The sequence below is a fragment of the Idiotropiscis lumnitzeri genome, chromosome 3 (genome assembly GCF_059441095.1).
Source record: "Idiotropiscis lumnitzeri isolate Australia: NSW breed Sydney's pygmy pipehorse chromosome 3, RoL_Ilum_1.0, whole genome shotgun sequence".
NCBI classification, from domain to species: Eukaryota; Metazoa; Chordata; class Actinopteri; order Syngnathiformes; family Syngnathidae; genus Idiotropiscis; species Idiotropiscis lumnitzeri.
Genome location: NC_142393.1, coordinates 23,056,923 through 23,077,645, shown reverse-complemented (window position 1 = coordinate 23,077,645; position 20,723 = coordinate 23,056,923). Strand labels below are relative to the sequence as shown.

General features: G+C 44.7%; 1 protein-coding gene across 2 annotated transcripts; it reads left to right on the top strand.

Annotated features, from left to right (window-relative positions):
- The first annotated feature begins 822 nt into the window (after positions 1-822).
- On the top strand, positions 823-19,885 carry fgd1 (FYVE, RhoGEF and PH domain containing 1). Of its 2 annotated transcripts, none has more exons than XM_088289682.1 (18): positions 823-1,312; positions 7,134-7,316; positions 7,392-7,554; positions 10,502-11,087; positions 12,743-12,832; positions 12,910-13,058; positions 13,229-13,385; positions 13,888-14,026; positions 14,167-14,225; positions 14,310-14,456; positions 15,433-15,525; positions 15,697-15,776; positions 15,854-15,884; positions 16,010-16,111; positions 16,227-16,355; positions 16,437-16,595; positions 16,737-16,883; positions 17,483-19,885. In XM_088289682.1, the coding sequence occupies exons 1-18, from the start codon at positions 1,159-1,161 to the stop codon at positions 17,753-17,755; spliced, it is 2,841 nt and encodes a 946-aa protein (XP_088145808.1). In that variant the 5' UTR covers positions 823-1,158; the 3' UTR covers positions 17,756-19,885. The 2 variants fall into 2 exon arrangements, with proteins under 2 accessions (XP_088145808.1, XP_088145806.1); XM_088289680.1 differs by lacking the exon at positions 823-1,312 and adding an exon at positions 3,078-3,453.
- The last annotated feature ends 838 nt before the right edge of the window (positions 19,886-20,723 follow it).

The window sequence follows — 20,723 nt, the reverse complement described above, 5'->3', positions numbered from 1 at the left end:
TGCCACTAACATAATCCAACCCTTCAGCATGAAAGTGTAACTTCCAATTGAGAATACTGAATTTGTCATTAAAAACATAAGCAGCGATTAACATCAGAACATAGTACACTGTAACACAACATGACTAAAGCATTTGTTCAGTGACACAAATATTTACTTTTGAGAAATGTACAAAGGGTTTGGAGAAATTAATTGATTGTGCAGGGGAACCATGATTGTTTGCTATGCCAACTGTTTTGAAAGAGGTACTCACTATTGTAAAAATGTCAATTCTGATCTGAGAAATGTACCAAAGCAACTGGGAAAAACTGTAATGTATCCCTGCTCATTAGTTAGTTATGATAAAAGTATGGATGGGTGGATGGATGGATGGACTGTGATGATAAACAGCTGGATCATGGTTGGCTTGATAGCTGGATGGATTGCAGGATGGATGGATAGTTGAGAGGTGGCTGGATGAATGACAGTAGACAGATGGATAGATAGACGGACAGACAGATGGACAGACAGGCAGGCAGGCAGGCAGACAGATAGCTAGCTAGCTAGCTAGCTAGACAGACGGACAGACAGACAGACAGATAGATAGATAGATAGATAGATAGATAGAAAATAAAATCCATATGTGCAAACCATGGTGGTCCAGTCAACAGTCAAACCTTAACGTGACCTTCCAGTGCAGACTGCTTCTGATGGAGGCCGACCAGGAAAAAAAAACTCCAGGAATTTTTCCCTCAGTTTTCCTTTGCTTCAAGTTTCAGGAAGCGAGAAAGGAGGGAAATGAAATCCAGACCACAAAGTCTTTGGGAGGCTGAGGGGTGACGGGGCTGGGTCTCGGATCAAATGACCAGACAGAGGCGGAGCTACAACATTCAACTTCACTTTAGCTCCCATTTTCACACAAAAAGTCTCGAACTGGACCAGCCAGGACACCAATGTCCATCTGGAGGTGTGTGTGTGTATGTGTCTTAACTGTGTGCAGAATGAAAGAATGAAACGGGAGTGTCGCTGAGTGGGCAAGAAGCTGCTGAGTCTGCACTTTAGTGGTGTGGCAAGCATGTGGAGGCAGAGGACGCCAGAAGAAGATGCGAGAGAGCGGGAGGAGGACGAGGGTGGGAGAAGTGGCGGGACGCTCCCGAACCAGCATTGAGCCTTGAACTCATGAACCGGACTCGTAGCGCCCTGCTTAGCCTCCCCACTCCTCCTTCTCCCCCTTCTTCCCCCCTTCCTCCACCTCCTCAGTCGTCTTTCTCCAGTCACTTCAGCACCATGAGGTTTTCCTATCACCTTGACAACAGCACCGCCGGCAGGACAGGTGAGTAACTACAAAAACAGTACAACCCTTGGCGGGTAAAACTTATGAACTCATGAGCCACATTTAATTTTAAAATGGACAGAAGCGTCAGGTAATTTGCAGATGAAGTAAAAAAAAAAATAGTTCAAAGTGGATGCCAAATTTTTACTTTAATGATGAAATCCAAACAATTCATGAGTGTTATTCTCTCCCTGACAGCAACGACATGTTCTCGGGATATTGATGTCATAGCAGCGTCATGGTCCACCAACATCCCCCTCCCCATCCCCCAACACACTTAGCCTCACTTACCCTGATTCCCAACATGTAGCGGCCCACACATGAAAGCTAAAATTAGATTCAACTGCTGGACATAAACACAAACACACACACACATGCACACACACAACCACACTCCAAAGTGGTAGTGAATGAGTGACCCAGTGACCTAAAGAGTGAGTGAGAGAGAGAGAGAGAGAGAGAGAGAGAGAGAGAGACACTCATTAGTGTGTGTGTGCATGTGTTCATGAGGTGGGGTGTAAGGTCAAAGATCAAGCCAGCAGATGATGATGATGGACGAGTGTGTTTGTTTTTCGTTGGATGTTGTAGTCATGTTTGAGTGCGCTTGTTTTTCAACTCAGGACATGGTGGGGCAGGGAGGGGGTGGAGTTGATTTAATGTCCTTTTTTTATCACTTCCTGTTGCATGTTTGCTACTGTGTGTGTTGCGAGTGTGTGTGTTAGGTGTGGGAGTGTTATTGGAGGCTTTGACAGTGAACATCTGGGGTATGTTTGTTTTGATCACCCGGCCCTCACCACATTGATTTTAGTGCATTTACATGATTAGGCAGTCATATATTTACTTCATATCTAGATTAACAACTTCGTAGTGGACTATTGGAACTGCCTTGATCACTTCTACAAACACCTAGATCTGTACAACCCCAAGAAGTGTCCTAATAACAACAACTCTAAACATGAACGACTTCACTACTTGAACATCAAAAAACATCAAAAAGTGGAGAACCTGTACAACCTTATTCAGAACCTTGTAGTGGATTTTGGGAACCTCCTAGATCACCATTGGAACTTTCTGTAACACATCTAGACCCTTATAACCTCGATAACCTTCTTAGTGCCCACATTCATAACCTTGTCAGGGATTACCAGAATCTTAATAACCTCTACTAGAACCATCTAAATCGTCACAGTATTGGCATGTACATCAAAAAGTAACCAGTTGACCATTACAGACATAAATGTCACCAGTAGCCACAAAATAATCTAAAACAACATCACGTCGCATCTTGCGACCACATTTCTCAAAATGGCCTTTGCAACGCTCTTGAATAGCACTCTAAACATTTCAAGGTTACAGCTGGGTCCTGCCAAAATGTCCTCCGGAGGCTGATTAGACAGCAAAAACCTAAACCTAAAACCAAGCGTAACCCACTTCACTCTTGGCGTGTGCATGCGTGAGCAAGACACTTGGCATTGGTTCGACCTCTCGACAGCAAGGATGGCATTACAGTACAACGGGCAAGTTCTGAAGTTATTGTCATTATTTTGTCATCTTTGGTGCAAATTGCAGCGATGAATCAAAGTCGATGTCGGTTTGCTTCACCCAGATGTGTCCATAATCTTTTGACTAGGCTGCTACGGAGCAGTCACGTGATGCAACTGTCACGCGTCTTGCTGAATTTCATCTCGTTGTCAAGGAGACCAAAAGTGAACGGAGAAGAGGAGCACAAGACACACCCACTCCACAGTCCTGTGAGCTTTCTCACTGATGCACCGCCCGCCTCGGCCAGCTTACTAGATCGAATCAAGCGCTTCTAACCTACATCTCTATCCAGATAGAGGCAGCAGTCTGCTGCTGCTTCTCTCTCTCTCTCTCTCTCTCTCTATCGCTCTCTCCCTCTCTCTCTCTCTCTCTCTCTCTCTCTCTCGCTCTCTCTGCGGCTTGCGCGCGCCCGTGGAACCGAACGAGGAGCCGGTTTCTCCGTCGTCTCCTTTTTCTTCTTTTTTTCCTTTTCTCTTTTTTCTTCTTCTCCGTGCATGTGGACCGGGTGAGCCGCGGTCTGCCAACGTCAACATTGTCGTTCATGAGCGGCCTGGTGCTGTGTTGTGCGATGTACATGGACAGAAGCAGCCTAAGCAGAGGTGAGCGCGCGCGCACGCACACACACGCACACAAACACGCTGCGCTGCCTTGGCGTGCGCGTGCATGTCGACTGTCACATACGCAAGGAGGGTGAAAGTATGAGCACGCGCACACGCTGACCGACATCTCGCCGCAGTGAATGTAGGCTAGTGTGGCGCGCGTGCACGCCACTGCGTCTGATGCCAGCAGATGTGCTGCTCGTCGACGCGTGCACGAGCTTGTCGATTCCGTCGCCATATCGCAGTCAGCGTGTGGTGCGTGTGCGCGTCCGTGCTTGCTTCCACTCGTCTTTTGATGATGATGATGGTGAGACCATCTTCTATGTGCAGACACACCCCCTCTCACACGCACATGAGCGCACGTCCATGTCTGAGCACATTCAAGTGTGTGAACGTTCTAGCTCAGTTCAGTCACATCAGAACCAACAATGACCTCTGGAAGCGGCATCACAAAGTCACCTCGACCAAAACCTGAACACCCACAAGAACGTTTCCTTCAACATCACCTTGAGAAACTGCTCATGCTTGTAGAACCGTCAGTAGAACCTACATTTTTAACATCAGAACCTACTTGATCTTGACCAGAACCTTCTGTAAAACCTGTCGTTATCTTTATAGCATTTGCAATCTTCACATTCACAACCATTTAATGGCCAACCCGAAACAATTTGATCATCACTAAAATCTCCTATGTTGGACATCTAGACCTGTAAAATCTCTGGAATCGTCTTAACGCGCACATTTATAACCTTGTATTGAACTACCAGAGTAGCCTAGATCCCCACTCGAACCTGCAGTAAAACATCTTCAGGGGCGTAGCCAGAATATTTTCACCCAGCTTGCTCAGGGTGACAGCACCAGCGAAAACAGTGAGGGGTGGTATTGCATGCGTCCTGAATTCGTTCTTTATCAAATCATGCACAATCAGTGATTCATGAAATTAATTTCACACATATGCCAAGCAATGGTCATCACACTTATAATGAAGCAGGAACAAATCTGAGTTAAAATACAATTTTGGCTGCTCTTAATTTACTAGATGTGTACTCTCTCAGGATACTTGGATCTCATGCTCTGATCTACTAGCTAACAGCCAATCAGAGTGATCAACTGTCACAGAGAGCCGACGCCATGCATACTACGATCAATGGCTCATTCATTCAAATCAGTGCGTCTTTAAATTCAAAATTCTAAATATTGCTTTTTACTTAGGTTTATTCTTGCTAGTATTATGAGCGTGTGAGCAAGACTAGAATATGTGTGCATTTTATTTCATGAAACTATTATTGTGTATCGTATCAAAATCAGGATCAGAATCAGAATGCCCTTTATTGTTATTGTACTCAGTGTACAACGAGATTGGAGATGATAAGCAATTACTTCTTGGTTGTTCTTTGCTTGCTACAGTGTGAGAATAATGATTTAATTTACGTTGACTATAAAAATGGAATGTTACTTACTTTTAGAGTTTACATTAGGATCCATTGTACAACGTATATTTATTCTTTAAATATGCAGTTAATGTTAAAGAAAAAGTGTTGCAGAGGGTCTAAGAATACAATGTCTCCGAATAATCATGTAAAAATGGCAGAAAAATATCACAGATATAAAAAAATTCCCCTATATATGGGGGTGGCCAATGAGTGACAAGGGGGGGCCTTGGCCAACCTGTAGCACTGTCCCTGAACATCTTGATCTGAAGAAAGCACCTTCCACATTCACAACCATGTCGTAATCTACCAGTTTCTCATTTAAAAAGCTATTCACAAACTTGTAGTAGCCTAGCAGGACCTCTTTAGGATATCTAGGCCTGTAAGATCTTCAAACCTTATACATTCTATTCCATGCCATGCCCTGCCAGAACATCACCACTTGAACCTACAGTATAACATTTAGACCTGGAGAACCTTCAGAACCTTTCTAATGATATTACTTGCAAGTTCTTGGTTAAATATGAGAACCTCATTGATCATCACTACAACCTACAGAAGAACCACTAAACTCGTCGACCCTATTGGACCTTCTTAATGCATACATTCACAACTGTGTAGTGGACTATTGGAGCCTCAGTGGTCATCATGAGGTCCTTCTGTAGAGTAATCTAATCTAAAATCTTTCAATAGCTATACTCCATTCACATTGTTTAACTGGATTCTTAGAATCTTATGTACGGCATTTAGACCTGTACGACCTCAATAACATTCTAAGATTACAACGATGTTGTCGAGTACCAGAACCTCCTTGAATTAGGTACCGTAGAAAAACTAGACCCATAGTCCCTGTAGAGCCTTCTTAATCCCCACATTTACAACCTACTAGTGGACTATTTGTGCATGTAAAAATGCTAGAACCTTCTACATTCACAACCATGTTGTGGGCGACGAGAACCCCCTTCCTCATCACTTGAACCTACATTTGAACATTTAGCACTGTAGAAACTGTAGACCCTTCTTAATGTGAACATTGAAGATTATTCCTCATGCACACATTCACAATGGTGTACTCTAAACTATAGAACCCATGTCATGTCCGACTTTAACCACCTTGATCACCATGTAATGCAGTAGTACAGACAACATCTAGATCGGTAGAACAATCTTAATACCCACATTTACAACTTATTTGATTATTACTAAAACCTACGATGGACCATCTAGTTCCGTAGAACCTCTAGAACCATTGCAGTGCACTGCTAGAACCTCACCAATCCCCACTGGGACCTGTTGTAGAAAAACTTGAAACTAGAAACTTTACAACCTTCTACTTTCACAAACCTATCATGAACAATGAAAACCTCTTTGTTCACGACTAGAAGCTACTGTAGAACATCTCGACCCATAAAGCTTCTGAAATAGACAATGACAGAGTGCCTGTAGACACAATGTAGCCTCGAAATAGGATCAAATGAGCCTGTTCTAAAAATATTAGAAATATCTCACCAGAGATGACTCATTGTGATTTCTCAGGAATGTTGTGGAACTAATAATTTGGAGGATTATCACTTGGAAGATTTTATAGACATAAAGTGTTAGATACTCATTTATCAGTATTCTACCTTGTTAAACCATTGGTGGTTATTAATGCAAGAAAAAAATTATTGGTATCTTCCCATAGGTGAATATTATTAATTAAAAAGTGTTTCTGAAACTGGCATCCCTTCGCATTAATAAGTAGGCCTACCCAAGAAGCAACTCCCAGACTAAAAAAAGTTGGTGACCCCTGCACTAGAATCTTTATAGTGCCCACATTTACTAACTTGTAGTGGCCTAGGAGAACCTGATTGATCACCACTGTAATCAATCAAACATCTAAAGCTGAAACAGCTAACGTGTCATCTTCGCTAAAATGCTTTTATGTAGTGGGATTATGAAGATTTAAATTTGCTTCATGAACCAATTGTATTATTTCACTCCTCTAGATGGCACTCTCTGTTCAACATTGGGCTCAAACTGCACTGACTTGCCATTTCTTAAACGCCTTTATTTAAACCAACGCTGCCTTCTCAAGGAGTCAAAAAACACAACTGGTTCATGAAGCAAATTTGAAACTTCATTTTCCCATCACCACTCTTGTTTCTGTAGCTAGGAAGCTAATTTACAAGCTAGCATACTAACAGTTGTTAGTTACCTGTGTGATCTCAATGACAAGCCAAGACCTTTTGCCCTTATTGACCCTGCCAGGTCCCCCGTCCTCCTTGAGTCCTAGCTTGCTGGCAAAGAGTCTCTCTCTGGAGCCTCCTTGTGGCCCCCAGCAGACCTCCTCCTCCTCAAGTCCCGCCGGGCTCCAGGAGGAGGAGGTGAATGACACGGGACCACCGCAGCTAAGTAAGAGCCGGCCTCCTCTGCTCGGACCAAAGCCTCAAGGTGAGTGCCACCTGCAGTTCACAGCAGGAACTACAAAAACACGAGGTCTCTGACCTTGATTCCCCACTTCTGCAGTCCCCCCCAAGCCGCCCCACCTGCAGCATCAGGCAGGAGCGTTGAGGACGCGACCAAGGGCGCCAGACAAGCCGCTACCCCCTCCGCCACCCTGCAAGCCCCCGCGCCCCGAGGACCATGCTTCACCCACCTGTGTTCTATCACTTATCGAGAAGTTTGAGCGGTGAGAAATGTGTCATGGTGATGTTACTATCATGGTGATGTCATAATAGGGTAGTCACCGTCATAGTTATCATCATGGGGATGTCACCGTAGTGGGGATGTCACTGTCTGGGTCACTGCCATGAGTCTCCATCTGGGTCACCATCATGATCACCGTTGAGGGAATGTCACCGTCATGGTGATGTCACCATGACGTGGATGTCACCATCATGGGGATGTCACGGACATGGGGGTGTCATCGTCATGGTCACTTTCATGGGAATGTCATGAGGTTATCACTGTCATAGGGATCCCACCATCATGGTGATGTCACCGACACTGGGGTGTCACGGTCATGGTTAAAGTTATATGTGGATATCACCTTCATGGTCACCATTGTGAAAATGTAACCAACATAGCCATGGCACCATCATTTTGATAATACCTTTATGAAGATGTCACTGTAATGGTGATATCACCATCGTGTAGGTGGCACTTCAATGACCGTGTCATCAGCTTGGTAATGCCATCATCATTGGGATGACACTGTCAGAGTCACTGCTATGGGAATGTCACCGTCACGGTCATCACCATATTGATGTCAATGCCATGGGGATGGCACTATCCCCGTTAGGTCACCGTCAAGGTTCCTGTTATGATTACCGTTCTGGTGACGACCCAACCATGCTTTCTGACACAGTTCAAAGCTATTTTCAACCTATCTCTAAGAGAGAGCATGGATAGCCTGCCGAGGAATCTTATTTCACCCACTTGTAGCCAAGATCTTGTTCTTTTGGGTAGGTGAGGGTAGGAACAGAGATAAACTGGTAAATCAAGAGCTTTGTCTTTCGATTTATCTCCCTCTTCACCACAACAGTCCGATACAGAGTCAGCATCACTGCAGACGTTGCTCTGATCCACCTGTTGATATTCCGCAATTCTTCCCTTACTCATGAAGAAAATTCCACGATACTTGAACTCCTACACTTGAGCAAAGATATCATCCCGAACCTGGAGAGGGCACTCCACACTTTTTAAATAAGGACCATGTTCTCAGATTTGGTAGGGCTGATTTTCATCCAGACTGATCTGCACTTGGCTGAGAATTACTCCAGTGAGATCTGGAGATTGCGGCTTAATCAACACAACAGCACTACATCATCTGCAAATAGCAGACCAGTCCTGAGGCCACCAAACCGTATCACCTCAATGCCTTGGCTGCACCTAGAAATTCTGTCCATAAAAGTTCTGGACAGAATTGGTGACAAAGGGCAGCCTTGGTGGAGTCTATCCCTCTCTGGAAACGAATCTGACTTACTGGTTGTAATGTTGACCAAACTCAGATATTGGTCGTACAGGAACCGAACACGTGTCACTAAACACATGTAGCACATTGTCGGGCGAACTCCCATGCACCCTCGAGGACAATGCCACGGGTGCAGAACTGGTCCACTGTTCCATGGCCAGGACAAAAACCACATTGCTGCTCATTAATCTGAGATTCCACAGAGCCCCCTCTCCAGCACCCCCAAATAGACCTTACCAAGTTGTCTGAGGAGTGCAGTTTGAACACATCCTCAATAGGAGAGTCCATCTCAGAGTCCATAGGCTCTGCTTTCTCAAGGGAAGATGTGTTTGTTGTTTCTCCCAATCACTTCCTGGTCTTGCTGTCATTGCCCAAATCGAAGTCTCCCAGCAAAATGATGGCGTCCCCAACAGGAGCGCTCTTCAGCACCCCCTCCAAAGACTCCAAAAAGAGTGGTACGCTTAACTGTCACCGTGCCCACCCAAAGGCAGAGAGAGGCTACCCTCTCTTGTTTCAGGATAAACCCTAATGTACAGGCGTCAAGCCGGGGGACAACTAGCATGCCCACACCTGCTCGGCGCCTCTCTACTTGGCCTACTGCAGAGTGGAAGAGACTCCAACCCCTCTCAAGAGGACTAGTACCAGAGCCCAAGGTATGTGTAGAGGCGAGCCTGACTGTTTGGCAACTTTTGGACCTTGCACACCAGCTCGGGCTCTTTCCTTGCTTGACTGGTGACATTTTATGTCCCTAGAGCTAACTTCTGTAGCTGGGAATCAGACCTCCAAATTCCATGCCTTCAGCTGCCACCGAGCTCACATTGTACTTGACCCTATGGCCCCTTTCACAGGTGGTGAGCCCATTAGAAGGGGGACCCACGTTGACCTCTTGGGTTGAGCCTGGCTGGGCCCCTTGCGACCAACAGGCCTGGCTACAAGGAGACCCTGGTGACCCAAGTGATAACGTCGTCCAATATTTTAAGTCATCATAAATGGTCTGTGAGCTGTGTTTGTCTGGGCCCTCACCTCGGACCTGTTTTCCATGGGTGACCCTGCCAGAGGCTTAAAGTCCCAGACAACTTTGATTAGAGGATCATAGGTTTGCACAAACCCCTCCACCCTGATAAGGTGGCGGCTCACAGAGAGGCTTTTTATGATGTTTTTGTATTTATTTTATACTTTCATACTTTTGACTTTCTCATATGCTTTTTCGCATTATTGTGCTTCCATCCAAATTGTCTGTGATTGTATTGTGTTGCAACATTTGTGATTGTATATACTGAGACACCAACATGTTTAAATAGATGCAAATACAGTAGACATTGTCATGTCTAATAATAGTGGTATTTTAATAGTTTCATTATGATATTTATTGATACATTCTGATTATTGATACCTTATGTTCATACTATTGTTATCGTGGTTATTGATGTGACTTAATGAATGCGCATGTTTACTGATATTGTGTTTATTAAATTCTGATCAAGTCTATTGAATTTTATTGATTTATTATCATGTTCATTGAGCTAATGTTTACTGATAAGTTATGTTTATTGATTTATTGTCATAATTATTGATGCAATATGTTTTCTGATCCATTATCACTTTTTTTTAGCTTTTTTATCATGTTTATTAATATGTTATCATGTTAATCGATGTGTTGCAGCGAGCAGATCATCATGGTTCCTGACATCACAGGAGGGGCCATGTGTCCCCGCCTCCTTGACACCCCCTTATCTCGACCTTCATCGCCACCGTCGTCATCGTCAGCTAACACTCTCCCCGAGAAGGAAGAGGAAGAGGGTTTCCCTGAGCTCAAACATCACAATGATGTTGTGCAGGAAGGGGAGGGGCCAGAGGAGCCGGTGTCTGTGGAGATGAACGAGCGTCCACCGTCTGACCAATCAGGTCTGCCACCCGAGCGTTTGTCCCTCCCCTCCTCCTCGCAAACAGAGGGCAAGTTGGCCAATCGCGACAGTGGCATAGACAGCATTAGCTCGCCATCTCACAGCGAGGAGCTCTGCTTTGTGGGTGTGGACGACGGTGGCGGTGTTGGTGGAGTTTACTCCTGCGGCCTCCCCCGACTCTCCAGCTCATCCTCGTATGCCGGCGATGGCGAGGAGGGCGAGGCAAGGGGCGTGGCCAGGAGGAGGGACTTCTCAGAGGATGCAGACAGCGATCTCGAGGAGGAGGAGGAGGAGTTGACCGAACTCACCTTGGTACTTTCATCTCCCAGACAAGACTTGGCTGAGGTAAGACAGGAGGCTGTATTTGTTGTATGATCACTCTGACATGGACTGAGATTCACAGTTGCAACCACAGATGGATGGAACAAACCAGCTCCTACTCATTTCAATGCCTATGACGAAGTTAACAGTGAACAACGAGTGTTTGCGAGTATGCTGGAGTCTATCCCAGCTATCTTTTGGGCAGTAGGGTACACCCTGGACTGGTTGCGAGCCAATCGCAGGGCACACAAAGAAAAAACAACCACTCACGCTCACAATCACACCTAGGGACAGTGTTCAAGTGTGTTCAATCAACCTACCGTCCATGTCTTTGTAACGTGGGAGGAAACCCACACAGGCACGGGGAGAACATGCAAATTCCAAGCAGGAAGGCCGGAGCCGGAATTGAACTCTGCACCTCTGAACTCTGAGGCAGACGTGCTAACCAGCCTATATTTAATCGAATAGTCTACAAAGAAAATATTTCATGTTCAAACTAATAATGTTGATTGGTTTTTTTTTCGCAAATAATCATGTTAAAAAAAAACTGTGACAGTTTTGTATTTTCCACTGTGTTTCATGACCGATTCTTTTAACAACAATTTAAAAAATGTTTGGGAACTGTTGACTCTAATTGTTGAAGCATTGGAGGTGGAATTCTTTCCCATTCTTGCATGATGTATAGCTTCAGTTGTTCAACAGGTCGGGGTCCCCGTATTTTACACTTCATAATGTGCTTTAAATTAGAACATTAGAAATCCAAATTAGAAGGGTTTCTGCTTAAAATGTCATTTGGGCTATAAATGTCTAAATTAAGTGTGTTGTGCAAACCATCATAAATTGTGATAATATAATCCACCTCTGCTCTTCCTTTCCTTGATATAGAGGTAAAATTAATAGTACCCGGAATTTGACCATGTAGAACACACTGTTTACTGTCCGTCAGAAACTCAATCAACATTTATCCAAAATACTCAATCTGGGAATAAGGCCCAAAATCTGAATCACGGATCCAATCCAATCCTGTTGTTTAAAATCTACGCATAAGCACGTTGCATCAAATTCTACTATTTGAACATTTTAACCAAAGGAGCATGATACAGCCTCTGTGGGTAAGACCACGTTGATCCCTCGGGGGGAGGGGACATAAAACTAAAGCCAGGGAATATTTGACATGCCTACGATAAATGTATATTATGCCTTCATCAGATGCAACAACTAAGTTATTGTTTTGGATGAAAATACCAACCGCTCCTGAGCCTTTGATAGCTTTAATATGAATCCTCCTATTTTGTCCAAATCAAGTGCAGCCAATAATGTCAAGAGTGGTCACAGTGAGTTTCGTTAAAAGGAATAAAGTCTGGATCAAAACACAGTAAACCCCATCTATCCATCTATGTTCCATCGTCCCTTAGGGGGATACCCGGTGTCTTCTGAATGCCCATCTTCACCACCTTATAGTAGACTATAAGAGCCTCCTTGAGCACTACTATAACTTTTATATCAAAGCACTTCTATAACCTTCTAAATACCCACATTAACCTTACATTGGATTCCTTGCTCACCACTGGAACCCGCTGTCGGCCATTGATACCTATAGAAGCTCCAGAACCTATTTAACCGTTTGTGTCTTGATCATCAACACATTTTGATCAATGCCTTTCACACATGTCTTACAGCTGTCGGTCCAGCAGAGGGTGTTCAACATTGCCAATGAGCTCCTCCACACAGAGATCTCCTATGTGTCCAAACTCCACCTACTAGACCAGGTTGTCCCCACTGCATCACAAGCCTCATCCACAGTCCGAACACGAGAAGTTGATTGACGCTCTACTGCTCCTTGCAGGTCTTCTGCACCCGACTCTTGGAGGAAGCGCGCTCCCGCTCTTCTTTCCCATGTGACGTTATTCATGGAATCTTCTCCAACATCTGCTCCATCCACTGCTTCCACCAACAGTTCCTTCTGCCGGCCCTGCAGAAGCGCATGGAAGAATGGTGAGCTGGTCTCAAACTACATGATTTGACAAGCGTGTTTGTGTAATGTGCGCCACCCACCAGTGTGCAATGGTGCGGAATGCAGAATGCAGAAGCCATCTAATAAAGCAAACATCATAGAGGGAATTCTAAATTGGATTCACTGATTAAGCTTTTGACAAAATCCTTAGGGACTCGAACCCACGCATTGGAGACATCCTGCAGAAGCTTGCACCCTTCCTGAAGATGTACGGAGAGTACGTGAAGAACTTCGACCGTGCCATGGAGCTCGTCAACACGTGGATGGAGAGGTCGGCTCTGTTCAAGAGCATCATACATGACATCCAGGTGACTGCCGCCCATCGTCACAGTAGACAAATATACAGTGCTTGGATGCCACATTCAGCAGGTTGGCCTGTTGTTGGTGTGGTCACCATATCTATTGTGACAAATCTGCTCCATAAATTAATGCAAATAAACGGACTGAACTTCATAATGCTACAACCTATGTTGCACTCCAAGTTAATGCCTTTCTAACAATATATGTCACTTATAATTTGACTCTTGAACAGTATGTTTAACCCTCATAAGTGCACCAAACTAAGCTAGTGCGACTTTGAAATTCTCATCCCAAGAAAGTGTTTCTGAATAAGAGAAAGTTGTGATCCAGAGAGAGTTCCAAGAAAACTGTTTGGCAAAAGTTGTAGTGCAGAGGGTACGTACTCATCCTGAGTCGAGGTATTTCTTCTCAGAGAATGTTCCAGTCTGATATAAGTTTTTCTTTCCCATGAGGTTTTAGTCAACAATGCGTATATATGTGCGTGATGATGTATGTTTGTGTGTTTGTCAGAGGGATGAACGCTGCGCTAATCTGACGCTTCAACATCACATGTTGGAGCCAGTCCAGAGGATTCCTCGATATGAACTCCTGCTTAAAGATTATCTGCACCGTCTACCAGAGGATGCGCCGGACTACAAGGACGCGCAGAGTACGCTCACACGCACACGCACACGCGTATTCACACACACATGAACACTCACGCACTTAAATGTCTGTTGGCAGTTTAGGAAGCTAAGTAGAGAAAGCTCATATATATACGTCATGTGAAAAGGTCCAATTTGTCTGCAGAGTCTCTTGAGCTCATTGCTACGGCAGCTGAACATTCCAATGCCGCCATCAAGAAGATGGTGAGAACTTTAAGAACAGCTTCTCAGAACAGATAGCGATGCAACTTTTGCGACAGTTCAGGCTAACGGTTTTGTAACTTTTAGGAACGCATGCGGAAGCTGTTGAAGGTGTATGAACTCCTGGGCGGCGAAGAGGACATTGTGAACCCGACCAACGAGCTCATCAAGGAGGGACACATCCTCAAACTGTCTAACAAGAACGGCACATCGCAGGATCGTTACCTCATCCTGGTATGGGCTTCTTTGTCTTCCCTTTCTCCACCATCAGCACCCGTGGGATATCTTTCACAGTGGTTCTCATCTAGGGTACTTGGACCCTGAATATATTTGTTACCAGAACCCAAGCTGTATGTGGTAGTGAGCCCGACTATATTTAGTCAGAATTTCTCTGCTTTGCACACCAGCTCAGGCTCCTTCTCTGCCAGAGAGGTGACATTCCATGTCCCAAGAGGTAGTTTGTGTAGCCTTACAAGGCACCCGACCCTTTTTGGCCCCTGCCACAGGCAGTGAGTCCTCAGAAAGGGGAACCCACGTTCCCTATTTGGCTGTTCCCCTTGGGTGCAGACCCCAACCACCTGGCGCTTGCCAGCGAGTCCCACCTCCAGGCCTGGCTCCAGGGGGCAGCCCTCGTGGCCTGCGTCCATGCAAGGGACATCGTGGACCAATGTTTTTCACCATCATAATGGGTCTCTGAGCCGTTCTTCGTCTGGCCCCCTACCTAGGACCTGTGTGCCATGGGTGACCCTCCCAGGGGCAAAAAACCCAGACAACTTTGCTCCCAGGATCATTGTGACACGCAAACCCACTCCACCCTGTTAAGGTGATGGCTCATGGAGGGGTACTGTCATATAATTTGAAAAAAAAGTACAGTCCAACATAAGGGGACCAGCGCAAATGAAACAATCATACAATACCAATTATTTCTTATAACTTCAGCTTTTGTCCAAAACAACATTTCAACATGATGTGACATAGTTTCCAACATGTCAATAATCGACTGCTTTTGCACTGAAAAAATTGTGCCAATGACTCTGTGAAGACAATGTCAAATTTATTCTGTTCATATTGTCTGTTACTTAACAGGAATTAAAGTTTAAAAAAAAAAAAAAAAAAGCATTTGGATTTTGAAGGGGTCCTTGAAAAAATGTCAATCCTGGACCTCAAAATTTTGAGAGCCCATGGTCTAACTGTCTCTGTGCTCCTCCAGTTCAACGACAGGCTGCTCTATTGCGTTCCCAAGCTACGTCTGATTGGTCAGAAGTATGGTGTCCGAGCTCGCATCGATGTGGATGGCATGGAGGTGAGACCTTTTTCTTTGCTGGATGAGGTTGCGTCACATTAGAATCTTAAGAACAATGTTGACTGATGAGCCGTAGTGGTTTTTGTTATCTTGTTATCATCTCAGCAAACCAAGTGCGAGCATGTTTGCATTTTACTAATTCTCATTAGCATTTTTTTTGTTACTGTGCAGCTGAAGGAGATGAGCAGCGCAGCGGTTCCTCGGACTTTCTTGGTGTCAGGCAAGCAGCGTTCCCTTGAGCTGCAGGCCAGGTAATGCTAATACTGATGGCTTACACGACATTGAGGTTTTCTCTGCTCACCTTTTTTAACTTGCTGTGTCTCTGCAGGACTGAAGATGAGAAGAAAGACTGGATCCAGGTACAAACAGGAAATGGTGACAGGCTTGAAATCAAACAGCATTACTAAGCCTGCCAACCAATCAGAGGACATGCATGCGTGCGTGTGTGTGTGTGCGTGTGTGCGTGTGTGTGTGTGTTTTACAGGCCATTCAGGCCACCATTCAGAGACACGAACACACCATGGAGACGTTTCGTCACCTGACTTGTTCGCTACGAGATGACGAGTCCACACCCCCCCACTCCCCGGTAACACACAACCTCCAGCACACACACATTCTTATCGTGATGAACACTGAAAGTGCGTTTAAGGCTGAGCGAAATGGCCTTGAAATTAACACCTACTTTTGCGTATGTACAATAGAGCTGCGCCGAGCTGGGAAAGCGTGCGCCTACGCCCATCCGCGAGAAGGAAGTGACATTGTGCATGAAGTGCCAGGAGGCGTTCAACGCCCTCACCAGGCGGCGCCACCATTGCAAAGCCTGCGGTCACGTGCGTCCAAACACAGCTCGCTTGCTTCGTCACCGCGCATATCACCCGTAGCCTTCTAAGACTCTCCTCTCTCAACACCAGGTGGTTTGTGGGAAATGCTCGGAGTTCCGTGCCCGTCTCTCATATGACAACAACCGTACCAATCGCGTGTGCGTGGACTGCTACACCATGTTGGTGGGCGTGTCCCCGCCGCCTTCTCTCGTGGCCAGCAGCAGCCAGAGGAGGCGCTCCATCCTGGAGGTGGGAGGGATGTCACGGTCACGTGACCCTTTAGCTGTGACTTGACTTGCTTGATTGTTGCCATAATACCTTGGAACTTGCTTAAGACTTGAAGGTTAAAGACTTACTTCTGATTTACTTCCACCTTTGCCATCACCGTAGAAACAGGCCTCGCTAGCGGCTGAGAACAGTGTCATGTGCAGCTTCCTGCATCACATGGAGAAAGGAAGCGGCCGAGGCTGGCAGAAGGCTTGGTTTATTATCCCCGAAAATGAACCCCTGGTCCTCTACATCTACGGAGCACCTCAGGTGGGCCCTGAATGCAACATTCACTCAGTCTGACTAATTTTTTGGAGTGTTTTTAGAATGTGGGAGGATAAATAAATGAAAGCACAGGGAAAACATGCAAACTCCACACAGGAAAATCAGAATCAGAATCAGAATCAAATTTCCCCATTGTGGGACTAATAAAGGACATCTTTAAATCCCTTTATTGTCATTGTACTCAAGTGTGCAACAAGATTAGTGAGCTCCCCTCTCCAGTGCAATACAACAATAATTCAGATAAATATATAAATTAGATAAATAAGAGAATAGTTAGTGTAATGGAGAATAATACTGAATAGGATATATAAAAACACATCGCGTTGCTGTTCTGCAAGGTCAGGGTGGTCGTGTGTGTGTGTGAGAGTTTAGAATGGAGATGGCTCTTGGAAAGAAACTGTTTCTCAGTCTATTGGTCCTTGATTTGATGCACCTGTAGCGCCTGGCAGAGGGCCAGAGCCCTGAGCTACAGTATGAGACAGGCGTGCTAAGCGCTCTACCACCATGCTACCTTGACCCGCCAAATAATTTGGAACATGGTGTAGTTGGTCATCACAATTACCAAAGATGCTTTGTGTTTCCAGGATGTGAAGGCACAGCGCAGCATTCCTCTGATTGGCTTTGATGTTTCCCTCCCGGAGGCATGTGACCGCCTGGAGCGTCGGCACACCTTTAAGATTTCCCAGAGTCACCTGACACTCTACTTCAGCGCAGACGGCGAGGAGCTCCAGCGCCGATGGATGGATGTATTGTCCAGGGCCGGCAAAGGGGAGGAGCCTCAGCCTCACCACCCAATCGTAGAGAGCGTAGAGGAAGAGGGGGATGAGCAAGAGGGGATGGAGGGTGACAACACGTGATTTGATTGGATGAGTGGTGAGGCAGGGGGGTGGGGCCAACCATTGGAGTTTATTTAATCTGCATGGACACAAGATTGAACATTACCCACGAGCCTCTGCACAGCTGTGATGTCACATGCTGTCTGAAAGCACAATCCTCTTCCTCTGACGCTGCCATCTTGTTTTGATGATTTTATCCACCACCCATAATCCCCTGCAAAAGTGATGATGCCTCACCCCAATGGAAGAATCCCAAGTGCAGCGTCAGCGGGGCAGCGATGTCCTGACAGGACACGCCTGGACGCAGTTGCTAATTATGACTTCATAAATGCCATATTTCATTTTAATTTCAGGTTTTTAAAATGTTATTTCATTCCATCGCATTTCATTGAAGATTTTATGGGGGGAAAAAAACAACAAACAAACGAGAGCAGAGGAATTCGAGAGAAATCAGGAAATGGAGTTTATTTTACATTTTCCAGTAATTTTCTTGTTCTCCTTCCTGTCATTCTGATGACTCGCTATTGGGATGTTGTGCGCGCGTTGTTTCCTTGATACCAAACGTTCAACCTTTGTAAATATAATTTATTCACCTGCAGTCATGTGACTGTCAGCAGGCGAGAAGAAGCCGTTTGCAGCGAGTCTAGCATAGCAACTGATGAGCTTCCTGAGAGGGAGCAGGCTCTTTTTTGCTAAAATAGGCCAATTTCAGTCTGGAACTTTGATGAGTGTTTGTTCTTTAAGATCAGCGCAATTGCGGGAAAGTCAATATTCTGTTTATTTACAACTTGTCACGACATGTCGTTTTAGGGCTAAGCCTAGCATAGCAATTGACGAGCTTCTTTTTGGGTGGGGAGGTCATGCTTTAGGCTATTCATATTATGGAACTTTGATGGAGTTTTTTTTTCATTAAGATGACCATGTTTGTGTTAAAATCTTTTTTGGAAGGGGCTTTTTTCTCCTATTTGATTTTTATGACACATTTTTTTGCGTTCCAAGCCTATCATAGCAACTAAAGTCACTTCCTTGGAGGGTGAGCTGGCACTTTGTGCTAAACTAGGCTAATCTAATTGTGGAACTTTGATTGTGTTTGTTTATACCTCCTTCTTTAAATGAAACTTTTTTTTTGTTGTTGTTTCCAACTTGGATTTCACTCCATGATTTAGCGCCAAAGCCTAGCGTAGCACCTGACCAGCTTCCTGGGAGGAAGCAGGCTCTTCATGCTACCATAGGATAATGTTATTCCACAACTTTGATTTGTTCATTACATCACCGTGTTTGTGTTAAAGGTTCTTTTGGTTGGTTTCCAAATTGGCTTTTACTGCTCATTTTTAGCGTGTTGGTTTTAGCATGTGGTGCTCCTCTTCCCTCAGTAAAGTTAGAAGGAAATGGCCTTACAGTTGACTTCATTTTTTTTAATGTACTCTGAAGCTTCTGACTTTGTGTCTTTGTGCTTTAGTCGACATGGTGCTGAATGCTGAATGACGTCTCTCGTGCTGGATGATGACAAATCCTTTCCTTTTGTGAGCTAGCAGATAAGCCAGGTTGGGATCCTTCCAGTCATGTGACTCGTTTTAAGTGAAGGGAGACGAGCTGTGCTGATGTTTACATGTGGTCACAAGGTGGCGCTGTGAGTTCTGAGTGAACTTGTGCCAAATGCAGTGTTCTATTGTAATAATGTTATTATCGTTGTTGGGCTTTTTGCCTCTGGTGAGTGTGTTTCTATTTTTCCAGTTCAAACATACATGGTTGTGGACTGTAAATGGCTGCTGTTACCATGGAAACAATCCATCTTTGAATTAAAGTCATATTAATGGACTTTCTGTTACAGTTTTAAAAAGAATTCTCATCATAGCTCCCACTGAATTATCAGGAGCCTCATGTTGCTATAGTAACTGCCAGGGTCCAGAACTTGCCCTTCGGTGTCACCTTCGTAACCGCTAACATCAACACGTTATGATGTCTTGTTGCTATGGTGAGTGCTGCTTGGTTGTCATGGCGACAACAGCAGCAACAGATTATTGACGATTGATGAGAGATGATTGGTTAGTGGCCGGCCACTGCCTTCCTTAAACCTTTTGTGTCACTTTGCCTTGTGAATGACATCACGTGTTGAAGACAATAAAATAAAGCATTAACAAAGGATGGACAGCTGCTGTCATTTCTCACTTTCTTACTTTATGCATTACATTACTTTATACATCATTTCAGCCTTTGTCAGAACTATCAGACTTCTGTTTGGCGGGACAAAGCGCATTTTTGATTGGGTCGGGGAGCCTTAATTTGAAGGTTCCCATCAGCTGTTTTAAGACACGTCACACGGTCAGCTCTGACAAAGGCTGAGCTGACAGCCGCAACGTCAGCGAGGTATGAGTGTTTTGCTCTACACCACAAAAAAAAAAATGTCTGAAAAAAAGTAAACTTGCTAACATATATTGGCTCAGTTTATTAGCTTTGTGTTATTGTTTTAAATTTGATGCTCTGTAAATGACATACGGTGAGATTAGGTCAATTTATTCTGCTGGTACTGAGACCACACGTTTTCGTAGGTTGGTTTTCCTGTTTGTCATTGGTAAGGTATTTAAAGTGTATATATACACACTTACTGTTCAACTCTACTTCACAACTGCCCTCTCATTGTTCTTGGCTCCTTGCATGCATGCTCGCATACATATGTCATTCACACACGTTGTGACAATACACGCAACACACCACACGTTTTTCAAAATGGATTGCAACTACACCTACCTTTTTGCGAACCCTTTATCAAAAGCAAAATGGTTGAGAAAGCAGAGATCTTTGAAGTGTTTGTGGCAAAAAACACTCGTCAACACATGAAATTCCCTCTATTTGCCTGAACGAAAATGGTCCAGTTAGGTTTTTTGTTTTGGCCACTCAAACAGATGCTTGCCAGAATGCAAACAATGCATCACCACACAGCATAGGCATTTTGTCAAAAAACACAACAATGTCAGTTGGGCAGCACACC

Bases quoted from the DNA above. Each gene is read 5' to 3' on its own strand.
- fgd1 (XM_088289682.1), top strand. From the start codon at position 1,159: ATGAACCGGACTCGTAGCGCCCTGCTTAGCCTCCCCACTCCTCCTTCT. The intron at 1,313-7,133 runs GTGAGTAACTAC...TGACCCTGCCAG, and splicing joins CAGCACCGCCGGCAGGACAG to GTCCCCCGTCCTCCTTGAGT. The intron at 7,555-10,501 runs GTGAGAAATGTG...GATGTGTTGCAG, and splicing joins CTTATCGAGAAGTTTGAGCG to CGAGCAGATCATCATGGTTC.